This window comes from Sylvia atricapilla, chromosome 6 (genome assembly GCF_009819655.1).
Source record: "Sylvia atricapilla isolate bSylAtr1 chromosome 6, bSylAtr1.pri, whole genome shotgun sequence".
Classification (NCBI taxonomy): Eukaryota; Metazoa; Chordata; class Aves; order Passeriformes; family Sylviidae; genus Sylvia; species Sylvia atricapilla.
The window spans coordinates 51,691,102-51,709,995 of NC_089145.1; the positions used below are offsets into that span (position 1 = coordinate 51,691,102).

Below are 18,894 nucleotides of genomic sequence, written 5' to 3' on the forward strand. Positions count from 1 at the left end.
TACGCCTGGTTTGTGTGAGTATATAATTCGATTTGGGTGGTGCCATGGCCCAGCATAACAGAGTTATCCTGCACTGAATTGCATTGATGTGAGAATATAATTCTAAGTATGACAAAACATTACATTTTTATGCAATTAAAAATCTGCATGCTTCTTAAATGCAAAAGCTATACAGAAATATTACTATGCTTAAAGAAGAGCACTTGATTTAAAAGCAGGGTGATTATTTCTAATAGTATGATTAGACTCGCATTGGTAAGTCTTTCACTTTTTACTTTTCCTAAAATGCAGCCTGCTACCATTTAAATGCCGTCTCACACTTTTCCTGATTAAAGTTGGGTATCTAGGCATGTTAGTTCTTAATATTTAAAGCAGTTGTAGGGTGGTCAAATATTAAAAAAAATCCCAACAACAAAACCCACAAAGCAGGTGCAAAAATGGGATCATATAACATAATAATAATGTTACTCAATTTTCTTCCTGAAGATAAACTCAACTGTTGTATTGCAAAATAATTAATTTATTTTGTGCTCTAATAGTTTCAGCAAGTGTTTTCTGAATGCTGAGATATTTGGGACTTTTTAGTGAAAGCAATGGCAGGATTAAGTGACTTTTTACAGGTATGGAATCTAATTTGTGAAAGCAGTTCTGGAGTCTGAAAATCTTATGTATTTAAAGAATCAAACTTTCATGAGCTAAGCTCCATAGCTACAAGGACTAAGCATAAATATTGCTCACTACATGGTGATATTATTAGTACTCTTCATTATGAGAACTTTTATATTGTAAGCGTTCTTTGGATGACATTGTAATTGTAAACGTCAATCAGGAGAGAGGAACTGCAGTTCTTAAGTCAGAGACCATTTCTTTAGTGGTGGAAAACAGTGTTGGAGTAATGGACAGCCACAAGACATTTTCCACTGGAAATTTCTAACACTAGCAGGGAGTTTTTGTTCTGCTTTGAAGTTTTACCTGCTTTTGTTTCATGAAACCCTGTAAACCTGCTATAAGATTTTTTTAATATTGATTAGGTGTTTTAACATAATTTGTTTTCAGTATAAATGTCTAATCTTAATTTTAGTCATGGTGTCCACACCCTGAACTCCTCAGCCTCAGTGAAGTGTACAGTAAAAGTAAGAGAGCTCTCTCTCAGTGTTTTGTTCCTCAGATCTATTGTAAACTCTTTTGGAAAAGAAGAAGATAATTAGGATCATTTCAAACGTCTTTTGTTAGTCTGGAGTTTTTGGTTTGGTTTGGAGTTTTTTTGTTTCATTTTTGTTTTTTAATGTGAACAATCCCAGTTGTAGTCCATTTTTAAAAGGACTTTTCTTGCTTGCTGGTGAGCTTTTGCTTTTTATGTTTGTTTTTTATCTCTTCTGAGAATTACTTTCCAGAAACCAACTGACTATTCTGGAGGATAGGACAGGATGTTTTCAATCTTACTTGTCTCCCATTTCTTATGCATTTACATATTTTTATTGTTGAGGTCCAGAATGTATGCAAACACTTGTGGAAAGTGTCAGATGCAGAAATGCTTTAGAAATTTGCATATTTTGGGTGTGCAAATAACTGAGTTTCTTACATTTTCAGGAGCAGATAAGGAGAAAAATCTTGTACATGAAATCTCAGGTGACTTGCTTTGATCTTTTACCAGCAGCATAACTTGGATGTCTGCTGTGTTTGTGGAAGATAAGTTCCCCTGTCCCACCTTGGCTGTGTATGTGCAGGAGATACTAACACTGAATGAAAATGCAACTTTTTCCTACAAAGCTACTGAGTTCAAGTGCATGTTCTCTAGGATTTCATGCATCACCAAACTAGCTTGTGATCTGTAGAGTGGTTTGCTTTCTGCTAGCTGAGGAAGAAACAGTATCTTGGTGTGTTCAGGTTAGATTTTGACTTTGTTCTCTCCATAATTTTATTGGTTTAGAGGATCATAGGTTGTTTAATGTTGACTGATCTTCCCATGTCAGAGAGACCTTAAGGGGATTGTATTTAAATCTGATCTGTATCAAGATTTCAGAAGATGCCCCCTCAGAGTATTAACTTGTCATACTGTAAAACTCATGGTCATGTTGAGGCTCCTTATTTGTCTGGGCTAGCTAATGCATATTTATGTATAGTATTTTTTTGATATGGGAAAATTTGAAACCCTGAACATATCCACCTTTTAAAATGACTGTCTACTGGCAAAAGCCTTTGATGTCACTAGGACAATTGTCTATGATGATGTGCTCCAAGGAGACTGCTGAGATGCTCCAAGGTGACTTGTGGAATACTTTTTTCTTTTTTTTTTTTTTTTTTTTTTTTTTTTAAACTGCATTTTTTTACTGCCTTTTTTTTTTTTTTTTCTTAATGCCAGCCCTGTGACTTTTTTTGGGAGGGGGAAGGCGGGGGGGGGGGAGTTTCAAAGTACTGTAATTTTACTGGGAATTAACTTTTCATCTGACATTGGTGATGCTATTGAAAAATAAAATCAAAACTTAAGGTTAGGCCAGTGCATAGTGCATCTTTTTGAGAGCTTTAGTACACTCAGAAAAAGTTTATATTCTGCTTTCCATGATATCCGCTCTTGATTTCAAACTTTAGCTCTTATTTGTAATTCTCCTTTTGCACCATTATCTTTGTGCTGACATAGAACTGCACAACTGTGCCAGTCACAGAAAGAAGAAGAATTATGTTTTTCTGTCAGAAGGAGACAAATGAGGAAGAGTTGTTATCTCTGTCCTACTTTTTTAATATCCATTATGTGAGCTAGCTGGCAAATAATAGTGCTTTTGTATATTCTTCCTAGAACTTTATCACTCTGACTGCTTGATTAAAATGCTTGTGGTACATTTAGGTTTTATTGCTTAAGGTAGTAGCTGGCACATTTTATCCTAGTAAGAATTCTTAAATCTCTGCTGATTATTGCATTTATGGCTCTGCTGTTGAGCAACCATGGGCTGTGTCTAATAAGTTAATTTCTCTTCTTGTCTAAAGTCTGTATATTTTTCCTTGTCTTGGACTAAGTTGGAGGAAAGAAATTGTGCATTGTCTGCCCTAGGACTCATGCAGTGTTCTGCTTTTAGGGCAAACATAACTTAAAAAATTATTTAGAAGACATTGAAATTTTTTGCTATTAGGAGTTCTAGTACCAGAAACTAATCAATACTGTGCTACAAAGACAGAGGAGAAATAAATGGTTCTACTTTTTTTTTTCTGTTCGGTTAAAATGTGGTTCTCTTCCCCCTTTGTGCCCCTCTGTGTCCAAGACTGTAGAGAGGTAAATTGCATGTTTCCAGGGAGCAGAGTTATATGCAAGACAGGTAGAAAGAATGGCAAAGCATTTATCTCTGTTCTCCCAGAGACAGAGTTTGGCTGTTCCTAACAAAATAATTTGCTTGTCTAAATCATGATTTTTCTTAAGACAAGTTTTCTTGTTGGTGTGAGCTCTATAGGAATTACCCAAACTTTGTTTCCCAAGGAATAAAAATAAGCACCCAAACCTCTGACCACCAAACTGTGATCTTTCCAGGCACTTTATTTAAGACTATCATCTTTTTATATTTCAAATTTCATCTACAAGACATTGTCCTGCCTGAGATACTATGATTTTGTTCCTTTATTCCAAGGCAAAACAAACCATTTCATTTTAATGTCAACATTTCTTAGGTTCTAGTGAAAATCAAAACAACTAAAATCATCTCTGCTCTCTGGTGGTTAGTGCTGTCTGCCAACTCTGATTTATCTATTTATTGTGGCACTCTAGTGTTAGTGTAACCCTCAACATCTAAGAAATTGTTGGGTTCTGTCAGCTGCTTTCTAAGACTGCTCCTAGATGGTGCTCTCCAGGAGGCAGGTCCATCCCACCTTCCTCTGTGGTTTGCAAGCAGAAATTCTGGCAGTGCAGTGATTAGTCACAACCGAGCTTTGAATGGCAACAGATCTTTTCCTCACCTTCTCTTTTCATTAACTATGCGTTGTTATGACTTTGGATGACCTTCTGTTGGATGTTTTTAGTAAAGAGGCTCTGTATTTCTACCACCTCATTGTGTCATTCTGCCTCCCTTTGATACCATTTCATTAGATTCTAGTAATAATAATAATAAAAAATTATGAACAAAAGATAATATCTTCTCAGAAAAAGAGCCAAACAGATTTCATAAGAACATATAAGGAAGTTATTTTGTTTCCATGTTTTGTGTTCACTCAGTAGTCTGGCACCTTGAGAGTTCTCAAAAAACCTCAACAAACAGTTGAAGCAATTGAAAGTTGGGGTATCTCCTGTCACATTTATTGTCTTGCTCTTGTCTGGCATGAATGGTGTATGTTTCTCACCTAACTCCAGATGACAGTCAAGCACAAATGTTAAGCAATGGATACTAAATATAGCTACAAAATTTTGTCAGGGGAAATTCTATTAATTGGTTTGGCCCCAGCTCTATGAATTTTCACTGGGAATTTCATGATTAGTTGTGTATTTTGGACTTCAGAGAATGTAACTGAAGGAATACCACTGTTGCCACGTAAAGAAAAAAATTCTGATTGTCACGTGCAACCTTTTGTCTTTTTTGAATTATGTATGTGACAGAGGAAAAAAAGCTTCAGCATGTTCTGGTGAGGAATTCTTTGTATGCACTTGAATTCTATACAGTCCAGGTTTTTCTTTCTAGAAAAGAACTCTGTTGTTTATTCATTTGCAGAAAGGTAATCTCCCAAACTATTTCAATAGTTTTAGCCATTGGAGAAGGCCAGTCATCCCCCTTGGTAGCCTCTGATAACTGGAGGAAAACAGGAGTAAAGTCCATTTTGTAGTTACGCTTTAAATATGAAATGGATCATGCATAGAAACACCTCAAAATGCAGCTTGTCTAATACTTAGCAAACACACAAGGTGCATACTGTCTGGGTTATTAGGTATGGTGTGAGGAAACCAGACTTTGTTCTTAAGTCCCAAAGAAGGTCCTTGGCAGGAGTATTTCCCCTTGACTCAGCGCTGGTGAGGCTGCCCCTGGAGTGCTGTGTGCACTTCTGGCCTCCAGACAGGAGGGACTGCTAACCAGAGTCCATTGGAGAGCCACAAAGGTGATTAAGAATCTTGACCATCTCTCCTGAGAAAAGGCTGAGAGAGCTGGGACCATTTAGCCTGGAGAGGAGAAGGCTCAGAGTGCGCCTGATCAATGCATATATATAGCTGAGGTGAAAGTGTAAAGAAAATGGATCCAAGCTCTTTTCAGTGGTGCTCAGTGACAACTCAAGTGACTTTGCAAACAAAAATAAAACCATGCTGAATGGTAGGAATTTCCAGAATTGGCGGTTCAGTTTGAAAGCTTCAGTGTTTTGACTACAAACATTATTCATTACTTTCTTCCCACGTGCAAATTCAAATAAAAATCATTTAATGGAAATCTAGTTGAGGAAATAATTTTTCAAATAATTTTTTTCTTGAAGAAAAATAGGCATTAACTATAGATCATGGGCTTTTGGTATGCAATAGAATGTTTACTGTGAAATGAAATACCTTTAGTAGTATTTTCTGTAACAGAGCAGGCTTTGGGCTGTGTGCTGATGGGTTGCTGCTCAGACATGGCACATGGGGTTCATTCTCCATTCACACTTGATAAAGAAACCACTTTCTTGTTTCAAAGGATGAAAGCAGTGTAGTGCTGAAGTCATGTGATCGGCCATTCTGAGAGGTCAAATAGAGGCCCAAATCACTTGAGCAGGTTAATTCACCAAGATATTCTGCTTTGTTAATAAGCTGTTAAGGCATTTTTCTTTTCTGAATATATTTTGAGGAATTGATTTATCTTTTTCCCCAGAAAGTTTATGCTTCCAGCTGAAAAATCATGTTTTCTTAGCTTATTCTTTGGGCCTATATGGTGTCATGGGGGTTTTTTTTGTTCATACTGAAGATAAATCAATTAAGTCACTTTATCATCTCCAGATGATATTTTTGAGCATACCCAGTTTATTTCCCTCTGTGAAAGAAGTCATGACTTAAAACCCAAATTATATCATAATTAAACTAAGCAGTCCTCCTATAAGCCTCTAGCTTCAGTATCTTTTGTCTCTCAGTCAAAAAGGCATTTCTTACAGCAGAAGCAATTGCTAGGACAAGGTGAGAGAATTACCCTGCTGCCCATTTTATATTGTGGTTCACAAGGGCAAAGTCCCAGTTCAGCTTTTTCCAGCTTTTCATGCTAAGTGGTCTCCACTTGTCAAATGTGTAAAAGTCTGAAAGGAGGATTTGGGTTCATATCCAGACCAGGGGGAGAGATGAAAGACAGTGATGTGCCTTCCACCTCAGGAAAACCAAGTTTTCTCAGTAGTTCTAGGCCTGTTCTGGAAAACATTGTACTGTCTGAAAGATGTTTTTTGAGGGATTTAGTGTTGAATCTTCATAACAAATCTTTTTTTTTTTTTTTTTTTTTACCTAGAGTTTTGTACATCATCTTTTAAAAAACATTTTTCTTGCATTTGGTTTGATAAAATGAAAATATTTTAGGAATACAGAATAAAAACTTCCCTGGATTAATTTTGAAGTGAGGCTAGAATAAGCCTGTTGTTTAATACACCTGCATGCCACTGAAAACTTGTTTTCTTCCAATGAAAACTACAAGAATAGAAATACCAAAAATACCCAACCAGAATTGGACATTTGAAACATACTACAAGTTGATTAAAGTAGATCAACACAGCAAGGAGCTACAGGCTTAGGAGCTTGCCTTCATGCATTGTGCTTTTCATAGCCAGCAGTCACATCACCTTCTGATCTGATTCTGTCAGCACTCACAGGCAAGGTCAGGTCAGGTCAATACTTAAATGGGAAAATGTCTTGGTGCTGTAGAAAATGCTTTTCTTGGTTTGGTAGTTGGGTCTTTTTCTCAGAACTATTGCAACAAAATGATGCTCTAGGACAATATCTGAGAAGAAGAGATGTAACCAAAAGCTTAATAATCAAAAGCTTAAAAATTTTCAAGTATTTCTGCAGAAATTTTGAGGTCTGCCCTAATCTTTTAGTTTTTCCAAACTGCAGTCAAAGAAGTTATAATTCTGCTTACCTATGTTTTCAGTGGTTCAGTATGTTAGTCATTCTCTTGATAAAGAGAGGAAAGTAAATTATGTTCCTGGTTGATTTTTTAATAGCATTATGGGGTCAACTTACTGTGTTTGCAGTGTTATTGCGGTAATGATAGGCAGTAACTTAGCATGTTTCAATAAAATTGAACTATTGATTTTTTTATCTGCGTCAATTTTTTTTTTTTTAGATTGAAAACCATAGTGTACATGTTCTGTATGACATATCAAAAATTAGTTTAGATTTTAATATAATTAATAACACAAGCATTGCAGACTTTTTAAAAAAGATGTGTGCTTGAAAGGGAACCTGAAATAATTACAAAAAGATGTTTCTAGCTTTATGTCATCTACATTTTGGGGTTTTTGGAGTTTAAGCTGACATTGACATTAAGCTAAAAATCCGTAGAATTTAATCTTACCTTTTATAATATCTCAAGGGGTTTTTTACTTCAAGATGTAGTTTACCTAGTTTTTCAAAATATTATTATGCAACTTACAGAGTTGTATTTGGGATTTAGGGCAGAACTTCTGTTTAACATCAACTTTGAAGGAAAAATAGTTTATCATTGATAAAAGTGGCAAAGGTGTCTAATCTGTACTGATAAGGATTTGGCATATGCTCACATTAAAATTTAGATTTGTTAAGATACCCTTCAATTATAATGCTGTTATATCATGATTAAGGAAAATGGTTTATTCACAATATATTTATTTTACTTGAAATAAACTTATTGGTTTTGCCACATTCACATGGTAAGCAAAACTACTGGGCACTTGAAATACCTTGAAAAGAAAAATAAAGCTGTAACTTTCCTTGAACTTAGATGGCAGAGTGAAATCTCCATTAACCATCTTAATAATTTGTTTGAATATTTAATCTAGATGGTGTTGAATGTTCTCTTCAAAATACATGCAGTGAAGATTTTTTGCCCAGTGAGATTCTGGTGTGTCCTGTGAAGTAGTGTGCATTTCCCCTGGTGTGACACTGAAGTGCCTTACAGAATGTTATAGATACATACAAATCACCTTCATTAGGGCACAGATTGCTCTGATTACTCCACTGGCTATGAAAGATTTCCATTTCTACTGGAAATACCCAGTATCATTATTTGCATTGCTGTTATAGCTATTACCATAGTAATACACTTTGAAAATGCAGTGCTTGATTTGCACAAAAACGGTGAGAATCAGCCAAGATTGCCTTAACTCTTGGTAGCAAAAGCTATGATTGTATTTTTAGGCCAGGTTTATGATGTCTATCGGTTTTATGTTGCAAAAGATAGAAACCACAAAGAATTCCACTGTGTTCACCATTTGATAACACCTCTACTACTCTGCATTTAAAAGAAAATGTCTTTGTGACACCACTTCTGTTAGAAAAGCAGTTCTCCTTGTTATTTTATCTAGCTTCTAGAGGATACCTGCATTATTAAATCTCCAAAGAAATAAATATTAAATCTTTTCTTCAGAGTAGCTGTCCTCAGCCTAGTTGCAAAGGACTGTCCTTTAACTGGGAATCCTCATTGCTATTGAGAGGCTTCTGGCTGGACTCTTTTTCTTTTGAATAAGTTCTGTAAGATGATGCCTGATGCTTATTCTTCTATGAAAGCCCTGTGTATTCAGGTATTACTTCAGAAAATACAGTGAAAAATCCTTCCAACTATTTTTCATAGGTTTTTAATTTCATTTCACTCTTTGATCTTCCAAGCATTTTCAAAGGAGTTCCTTTATAGTGCCTATTGCTTTGGGCTGCAGACAGGATGGATCAAGACTCATAACTGTATGCAAAGGTCAGTTTGATTCTTTTGCTTTAAAAGCACGTATCATTTTAGCAAAAAACATCAAAAATAATTAACAAACCCCAAAAAACCAAACCAGATCAAACCAACCAACCAACAAACAAAAAACCCCAAACCCAAAACCCCACAACCCAAAACCCATCCCAAAACTAAAGCTTCTCATCCAACAGCGATGTTCAACTTCTAATTGCTCAGATATTCATGGAGTCATTTTTTGATAAATATTTTTAGAGGCTCCTTTTTAGGGGATGAATTAAGGAATCAAGAGAAAAGTGTGAGAGTGAGTGGCATAACTGGAGAGAATAATGTCAGTGTGAACAAAATGATCAGCTTTAGAGGTACCTGCAGTAATACTTCCACCTATGGTTTAGGCAGAGTGGTGACAGATTACATTTAGGGAAATCTTTCAGTTGCCTTTTACACTGTGTTGACTCTAGAAAGTATTGCACCTTAAACTTCCTTTGCCTTCATATGAAGTATATTGATGAGATATTTGGCATAAAATTACATGTAAATAAAATGCTTGATTCAGGTGAAAAATTCAAGTGAAAGAAAAGAAGCAAAACTGAGGCAAAGGACCAGACCTAATAATAAAGCAAATGTGTCCAAGCTGAAAATGATGTTTAGAAATTGCTCTTAATTACATTAAAATCATTGTGTTTTCTTACAAGGCTCATACATTTCACTCCTGATTACTTAATGTAGTTTTTACTTTACCCCAACTGACAATGAAATTTGTATTTTTATAACCACGTTCTAAAAGAGTGTTTTACTGCTTTGATTCTTTCTATTTATGTGGTACATTTCTTGTGACTAAATCTGGTTGGATATTTTAAAAATAACAGTGACCCTTCAATTTTCTGAACCGTAGGGTAACTTATTTCAAGAGCAAAGCTCCTGTAAATGTCAGACTGTGATATAGGTGCCTGCAAATCCCATATATAAATGCCATTGGGGGAAAAAAAACCCCAAAGTGTATTTAAAGGTAAAAATCACTTAAAATTTTTATGCATTTTAGTTGTGGTGATTAGAGGTCTCCAGTTTATCAAGACAGCTTGCATGCAGAATGAGTGGATTAATTCTATGTTTTGGTTAGCTGACAACAGCATAAACCTTCTCCTGACTTTTAGAACTATGCTAATCCCTGTTCCTTGTTTATAATCCCTCTACAAGAGCAAGCAAGGTGAATGATGCTTTATCTTAGATCAAGACAAGGCATCTGACAGCATTTGGAAATTGCCTGAAGAGTTATTGTGGTGAGTGTGACATTTTAAGTGAAATAGCCTCCTGGAGTACTTGGGGAAATAAAAGGAATATTTGAAGAACTGGTAAATGTTTGGTTTGGGTTTTTTTTTTTTAGATCAAGGTTGCACGTTAGATGATATTTGTGTTTTTTAGTTACAGGTTCCTCTTTTGCCTACTGTTTTTTCAATGCTGTTTCTTCCACCATCTAAATAAATCACCACAAAAAGGAATAGCCTTTAAAACATTATTCAGTAATAATTCATAAATAATCATGATTTTGTCATTAGCAGGTTACAGCATGTGCTTATGAGAATGTGTATTACATTATATTACATTCCTCGTTGGGATTAGTCAACTAATCAGTATTTTTGAGATAAACATAATTTTTAAGCAGAAGATTTGTATTTTTTTTGAAAGTCTTACACATGAATGCTCTTTATACATCTTCTCCTTTCTATTTGTTTTCAGTAATTAAGTTTATGAGCCCACATGGGCGATATCTTTCATTGGCTACCAACTACACATTGACTTCTGAGTCCCTTTAATATTCTCTAGTTTTCCTATGCTTATTTCTTGTTTTATTTATGGTTCTGGTACATGTGGGGATTTTGTTTGTTTAGGAGATGGTCTTTTGTGTAAGTACTTTTGTGGCCTCTATAGCATTTTTATAGTTTTTTTCTAAGCAAGAGTCAGATGTCCCATTTTTAAGTGGTATCCTGGTTCCTTTCACTTTTCTAGGTGCAAAGTTAGATGCTGGGATGGTCAATTTGTGCCAAGTGTTAGAGATATCCTTGACTTTTTTTCTGTAGGAGAACACCTCTGTTGAGCACCTGCAGGACACCTGTACTAGCACTTCCTGATTTGTTAAGGGATCTCTTTTGGGTCATCAAATCCAGTGACCCAAAGGAGCTGGTCAACTTCACTGTCCCCCTCCTAAGTTACTGACAGCTGATTGCTCTGTCTTCTCTCCACAGATCTTGCACTTCTGGTTTCCTCTTTCCTTTTCTCTCTCTTTTCATTTTGTTTTGTTTCCTTGCTGCTAGTTCTCGGGGAGTCATATTTGACACTTCATAAGTAATAATGGTTTAAATAATTGATTTTAAGTCTGTGCATTATCTTGTGAGGAAAGAAGGCAGTTGGATATTTTTTTAGGTGGGATTCTTACTTGCCTTCAGGCTCTAGTGTGTCCCATTATTGTACCAGCAGTTCTTTAATATGAATTGCTATTAGGGAATAACAGGACATTATTTTAGCAAAGTCATCTCCAAATGATTCTGGAGAATATGATACTTCTAACTTTCAAGTGAGAAGATTTTTTAGCTAGGAACAGGTAAGTAATTTTGCTGTCTTCTTTTTCAAGGGGCAAATTAGAAAAGAATTTTTTCCCTCAGATTGTGAAAACCTGGTGATTAAATTGTCAAGATCATGTAGAATTTGTAAAAAGCCAGCAACCCCACTCAGTCAAACCATGAGTTCTCCTATTGGCACTGGCAAAATCATTCATATTTGAAAAGAGGGGGAATATCTTTATTTTTAATCAGTTTTCTAGAAATTGTAATTTACTAGAAAGCTGAAGTCAGTCCCTTCCTCAGTAGTGGAGAATGTGACAATGCAAGACAAAAATTGACATCTTCGTAAAGGGACATATAGTTCCCAGAATATTTTACTCAGTTCTCATATTCAATGAGTTGGGAACTTTGCATCAGTATTGCTTTACTCACTCTCTAAGTCTTTCTTTATCTTTGAAGTACATCTGGTTTCTTTCCTTTTTTTTTTTTTTTTCCTCCTTGGAATTCAGGAACAAATAGAAACCCAAAGCAATCTTTAGGATTCTCTGAGTTGTTTATAAATGTTTCTTGTTAATCTAAAAACATTCAGATCCAAGAGGAGAAAATATGGAATGGTAAGGAGATAAACTGCAGCTGGGAATAACCAATGTACAATTTGAGTTCACTGTCCCTGTCTCCACTTCAGACTCTCTCACTTTGAAGCTGGATGCTTGTGCAATTTAAGGAAGCTTCAGAAAGCTTTGTTGGACATTGTTGGCTCTGGGGCAATAACTGTATGGAAGGCCAGTAGTGATGCTCCATGATGGATACTGCTTTGTTTTGTCTATGGAAAATAAGTGCTCTGACTTGATCTGTTTAAACTTTGATGAGAGATGTTTGCTGATTACAGATCTTTCTGCTTTAAGATCTTAAATACTATGACAGAAATGGTTTGTAGCTTCCCTTGTTATTCTTTCTGGGAAATATGGATAAATGACAGCAAATAAGAACTGTATGTAAAATGTCTGTAAACATACCATGAAAATATTTTGCTTTATTTAAGCATAGAAACAATTTCACACTTGAAATTAACTCTTAATTAATAGATGTCTGAGATGCTGTTATTTTACTGCAGTATTCTTTTGTGCATTTTTACTGGTGCCCTAGTTTTACGAAGCTCAGGAGTAGTCACATGAATATATTCTTGGATTTTCATCCAATATTGTTGCTAAGGAAACATCATCTTTAATACTGTATCCTTGTCTGCAGCTTGTCTGTACTAATCAATGCCTGCTAATGCTCAGCACAAACCAAGTAAAGATGAAAAAAAAAATCTTAATTTCTTTTATTATCAAGAATTTATTTTTGACTATTCTCCTTCAGGATCTCCTGCCACTACAAACCTCACACAAATTGGAGAGTCTTGTCCATGTCTCTAGTCTCATTCTATGCAAATGCAACATGGACATATTTTATTTTTTTTCATTGGCAGCCATTAGTATTTAATATAATAATCTAACACTGGTCTTGTACAGTGCATGGATCTGGTCAAAATGTTGGGAAATGCTTACATGTTCCTCTAAAAGGGAGAAAAAACCTTTTCTGTATGCATTAAAAAGAGGAGCTTGAATGTACTAAAGTGAGAAACATCCCTTTAACATGCTGTTAAAACTCTACTGTTGCATTTCAGCCCAATTTGAGTGTCTGGCTAGGAAAAGACCTGTCATTCAGACATATCAGTAGAAATCTCAGTTCACTACAAGTCCAGCTATTTGGTTTATTGCAATAGTGACAGACAAGTTTTTTGAATTTTCTATTTCTGAACTCTTCTGAGGAGTACCAAGTTCTAGAGCAAATTAAAAAAAAAATAATTAGACTTAGCAGTTTGTTAGCTTAATACCTGCTTTTTTTTTTCATGATCACGTTTGCCTTTTGGACATGTTCTTACATATCAGCTTCTTCAGAGCCACTACATTAGATCTAACATCTGCTGTGGAAAAGCCCAGGTCAGAAAGGCCAGAGGCAGACAAGAAGGCCTGAAGAATTTGTCTCATTAGGAATATCTGTTTCCTTTTTTGGACAAGCAGCAGTATCTCATTCATCAGCTTAGTCATCCTTCAAGGACGAGGAAAGAAATCAAGCACCAGTTTACAGTCTAGCTGTGTGGGCTAGATGCAAGCAGTTTTCAGCAGTCTAACCTGGATAGGTCACACCAGCTCTCATTACCAGCATAGTAAAGGGAACATGAGTTCTCTCCTTCTGGGTGCAGCACAGGGAACAAGTGTCCTTTTCTTCTAAGTGCAGAGCTTCTTATGCCACGAAGCAATCTCTTCCTTCTCCCTAAGACAAAAATAAATGCAAGGAAATATTTGTGAGGCACTGTACCTAAGCCCACAGGTCCCACACTGACAGATTTGAAAGCTGCCTTTAGAGCTGAGCCATACCTATACTTTTCTGCCTGATCTCAGGAACTGAATGGCAAGCAGCTATTGCAGATACCATCCCAATAGCTGTATGATTTTAACAGTAGAGGGGTGCTGAAGATCATACCTAGAGTACCCAGAGAGAGCTCAAACTCATTGTTTGATCCTGTTAACTGCATCTCACCCATGAGTTCGTGTATGGAAAGCATTTATTGTTATTTGTTTCTGGGCACCCATTCTAGTTAAACTCTTTCTTTCTGCAGTAGGAAGCTATTTAAAGTGTTTTGCTCAGGGCTGTTCTAACAATGAACATTCTCAAGTATGTGAGTTGTATAGATGCTTCTGTTCTAGAGGTTAGATCAAGATACTGTATTTTTGTATTGATTGCTCTGCTTATAGGGATTGCCTGATCACTCATAGTCCAATGAAAGAACTGAAAAGAGTCACCATATTGTGTAAAACTGGAATCTAATCCTTGGTTTTTCATGAGGACCCAGAATTTCAGATCCATAATTCTGCATTGTGCCCCATGGGATTAATAATAGCAAAGACTTGATCATTAAGGAAAAACATTCTTATCATTTCATGTCTCATATCAAAATCATGTAAATATATGTAATAGTTACTTAGTTTAGTGTTAGTAACAGAAATAGTAGTCTCTTGACTTCTTTCATGCTTCTCTTATTCATCTGCTCTGGTAGCCTGTGAGATAGAGTACTTGCAGGTAGAACTTCAACTGATCCTTCACTCCTTAGACTCTAAGAAAAGTTGAGGAAAGGTATTTTCAGGTGGGCGTTTTTTCAGCCACTGCTAACAGCTTTGCTAAATACTTTCCCTTAAAGTCACCATATTTGCTTTTTTTGAAAAAGTTTCCTGTCTTAAAAACATTTACTGTACACTTATTTTCTTCTTCTTTCAGTCACTGTCTAGAAAAAGTTATTAGCAGTTCACTATAGAGATTGAAGTGATAGGAGGACATTGGTAATTCTACAGGGTTGTCTGCTGTGATTAAAATACAGGCTTTGGATCTTAATTTGTGCTGTATTATTGTCCCATATCAAGGCAGAATTTGAGCTCAGTTGTGTAAGCCAGTATTTTGTATTGTGTTGTAGAAAGGACTAATACTGTGCTAGTACTATTAGTTGTAATTTGCTATTTATTGATTAGAAGTAGAGGAAACCTTCTCTGTATTCACCTAATACTCTTTGAATGAAATTAGTTGGTATACTTGGGCTAAGGACACTGTTCTCCTTTCCCTTGGTAGTGCCTGTTCTGTTGTCCCTTCCATCTCTGATGCACTGTGTTTCTCTAAAGACTCTTGGCTTTGGTTAAAAATATACAGAGCTAATTTTTGGTTGCTATAAATTGTTCTGTAAGGTGTGGTGTGGGGATGCTTTTGCATATGTGTGTGTCCATGGTGGTGTATGAGTGTTTTGTTGTACTTGTTGTGTGGTTTTTGCTTGTCTAAAAATGCACTATGCACTTGTAGCACAGATCAGGACAGGACTGAAGAGGTGGCGAATCAGACATGAGACTGGTGTGTTTTTTCTATTTTCCTCTTAGTTTCTGTCTCTTTTTTCTTGCTTGTTCTTTTCACTTCCTTCTTCAAATTTCTTTATTGTCCATTTGGTCAAATTCCTCCCTTTCTCTGGTGCCATGCTGAAAAACCAGATCATTTTTGGTGCAGCATTTTCTCTCCCTCCAGATGCTTTCCCCTTTTCCTGTGAGTACACCATTTGCCTTTGTGTGCTCTGGGAGATGTGCAGGTGTTAGTCAGGATTAGGTAGCAGAACTGAATGGAAATGTGCTAAGTTTTGCCGCCAGCTCTTTTCTGCAATGTTTTTTAATTGTGAAGTTGCTCTGTCAAATAAACAAGAAGGGAAGAACTAGGAAAACAACTCTGGAAGTGGTGTGAAGTGGAGTGGGGAAGTATTGGTTACTTTATCCTGGTGCTGAGGATAACAGGGAGTAGCCAAGAGCAGAAATTCCCATAGCAAAATGGAAAGGTTTAGGGCTTTTTACCTTTTCAACTTAAAAGTTAGAAGTTCTGCACAGTTTTGCATGTGGAATTTGTCAAGCGGTATCAACCAGCTGAACTGCTATTTTAAAACAAAAAAAAAATAGAAATGTATCATGTACTGTAGTGTAACTTCATAAAATATTAAGCATCTTCTAGTGTGGTTTTCTCTTGCTCTTTCTGTATATAGAAAATGCATACATCTTTTGAATTAGATTGTTTTTTCCTGGTAATTTCCTGGTTAGCTTTAACCTTGCTGGTTTTGTTTATATTTATAGACTTCCCTTGTCTCCACCCTTTGAACTTTATTTATCAAATCCTGTGTTCAAGTTAAAGATCATCTTACCTTTGCAAAGTGCTCAACCCTTCTCCTTTCCAAATCATTTGGAGAAGATAAATGTACTTACTGCATGTTGTTAGTGGTTCTGTCCACCAGTCTCTCAAGATCATTCATTACCCTGGGATTCATCAGGCTAGGAAATTTTTTAGCTAAATTAAACAGCCAGCTTTGGAAATTATGTCTTCCTGACTTCTATATGTTGTTTCTACATCATTTTGGACTGCTGTACCTAGGATGTGTGGAATGTGATTAAATAGTTTGTTTGGGTTTCTGTTAGAATATATTCTTACTTTTCTGTATTATGAAATCTGAACCTCATGTTCTCCCCTACAGCTTGTTGGCATAAACAAAATGAAGAAATATCTTGCTGATTAGAATGTTTTCTAGCTTGGTCCCAGATTTGGCAAAACAGTTCTAATGAGCCTCAAGTGAACTCTGAAAGACTGAAATGCAAGCTAGAAGAAAATTCTCTACAATATTAAAATTGTGAAGAATTAATAATTATTCAAAACCAGCTATTCCCAATTGTTCTATATTAAAATTACGATATTTAAGATAATCACTCTTAAGTTTAGTCATTGCCTCTAGTCTAAGCTTTGGGTTCATGCTTTGGGTTGCTGTGCAATCAGGAGAGAGACAGCTCCAGAAAGCTGTCCTCTCATGAAAAGGACATCAAGTACTGTGTAGAATAAAGAACTTCTGCAGATGTGTACATATCTCTCTCTTGGTGTTTGATGTGTAGATAGTTAAACACTAACTTCTGTCTTCTATTGTTTGCGTTTTTAAGTTTTAAGAAATGGAAAGAAAGGAAAAAAGGTATTTCTCTCAGTACATGATAATCCGACCAAATTTAGTAAACACTTTTGGAACAAAGGAGTGTTGACTATTTTGCAATTAATTTAAATGTAGAAGGCTTTGGAAGGCTAAATTCAAGAAAGATGTTGGTATGTACTATATTTAGAATTTCACAGCTACTGTGGAATCTGTGATACAAAATGACTTTTTATTATCTAGTATCCATGGGAAAATATTGTAAAAGAATTTTTAAGGCAAAAAAAATCAATGCAACTAACTAGGCAAGACCAAAAATTTCATGCAGAAATATTTTATATCTTTTTTTTTTTGGCAGCCTTGCTTTGCACCCCGAACGTGTGTTGGTGGCCACAGGTCAAGTTGGGAAGGAACCATACATCTGCGTGTGGGATTCATACACTGTGCAAACTGTGTCTGTTCTGAAAGATGTTCACACACATGGCATAGCTTGCTTGGCCTTTGATTTAGATGGTCAGGTATGTAATTAATATTATTTTTTCAAACTTTAATAAATTGTTTATCTCTTAGAAGTTTGTTACATGGTTTCTCTTAAAAAAACCCAAAGTGTATTGTCTCATGTTTTATCTGCTTATTCCCTAGTTGAGGAAGATAAAAATTGCATTACTGATGAATGCCAAATATTTTTCATTTGACAAGAGTATTATAACTTCAAAAGCTTTTTAAATGGTGATGAGGTGGTAGGGAGGTTCTTGTAGTCTGTGGGCCACAGTTCAGGGTTAGACCAAATGGCTGGAGGCCGGAGACCTCCCCTGTGCAGGGGCATGTCTTGTGCCCAGAACGATGGCAGCCCCATTGCGTTACTCATCTTGGACTCCTTCAGGCAGTATCCCCTCCTCTGCCATGCATTTTGATTCACTGGTGGCTCTCCACATTTTGATTGTGCAGATTCATGTATCCTGTATCTAAGAGTCAAGAAAAAGCGTTTCATTGGATTATGATTTTGTTGCTTTTGAACGTTGTCTGAGTAGCAAATTGGTTCTCAGAGTTGCTACCTATAATGAAAATTGTTTTTACCAGACACTTGCTCCTCTGAGTAAAGAGATTTTCTTGACTGATATGTTAGAAACGGAAAATTTGATGGTTATATTTACATGTTAGGTAGCAGCTGAAAAGGTATTAACTGAGAAAATCCTTTCTGGAGATGTGATTTCTTGGTCTGAGAAACTTCTTTCCCTCCCACTCAACCTTGCAATAGTTATAGTCAGATTTAGCGATGTTGTCAGTTCCTTTTCCTTGCTAAAAAGGTCAGTGTTAGTTACTGCTGTTTTCTCAAGTGAGGATTTACTGTAGAGCCCACTTGCTGTCCTTAAGAGAATATCAAACGGAGCTGTGTTGAACCCAAGAGAAAAGCCTGTCTGTAACTTGTTTCTGTTAAAACATATTGCAATTGTTGTAGGAAAGTTCTGAAATTGTTGAAATGACCTCTCATTGTTTAGGAAGTTGTCTTCTAGAGTCAGCTTCTTTCTAGAACATAATTTCTACTTCACAGCGACATCTTTTCTCTATATTCGTGTTGTGTAAACTTGTGTCCCTCCCTCACTTGAATGGCCTTCACAGTTTAAAATCAAGATACATCAAAATAGGATTGAAATACCCTAACTTTTCAAAGATGGAATAGAAAGGTTAGATTTTGTGGTATTAATAAATAGGAAGCATGGATAGAAATTGTATTTAACTTGTTTATTTTTCTTCTCATATTCTTGAGGTGTTTCAGACAGTAGAGGAGTTATGTTATCTGGAATAGGTTTCTGTCTTTGGGAAAAAAGATTATGATTCAAGTTTGTTTTTTTGGTTGTTTTTTTTTTTTGGTTTTTTGCTTATACAAACTCACTGGATAATCTATGTAGAAATTGAAGCTAAATTTGTCTTTAATATGTGTAAGTATTAACTGCTGAACAGTGAA

General features: G+C 35.9%; 1 protein-coding gene across 2 annotated transcripts in view; it reads left to right on the forward strand.

Moving 5' to 3' along the window:
- The window catches only part of EML5 (EMAP like 5), a 95,553-nt gene that overhangs the window by 2,071 nt on the left and 74,588 nt on the right, over window positions 1–18,894 (forward strand). For both annotated transcript variants that reach the window (XM_066321939.1, XM_066321940.1), the window contains exon 2: window positions 17,287–17,446. In XM_066321939.1, coding sequence (XP_066178036.1) covers window positions 17,287–17,446 — 160 coding nt within the window. The remainder of the gene's footprint in view (window positions 1–17,286; window positions 17,447–18,894) is intronic.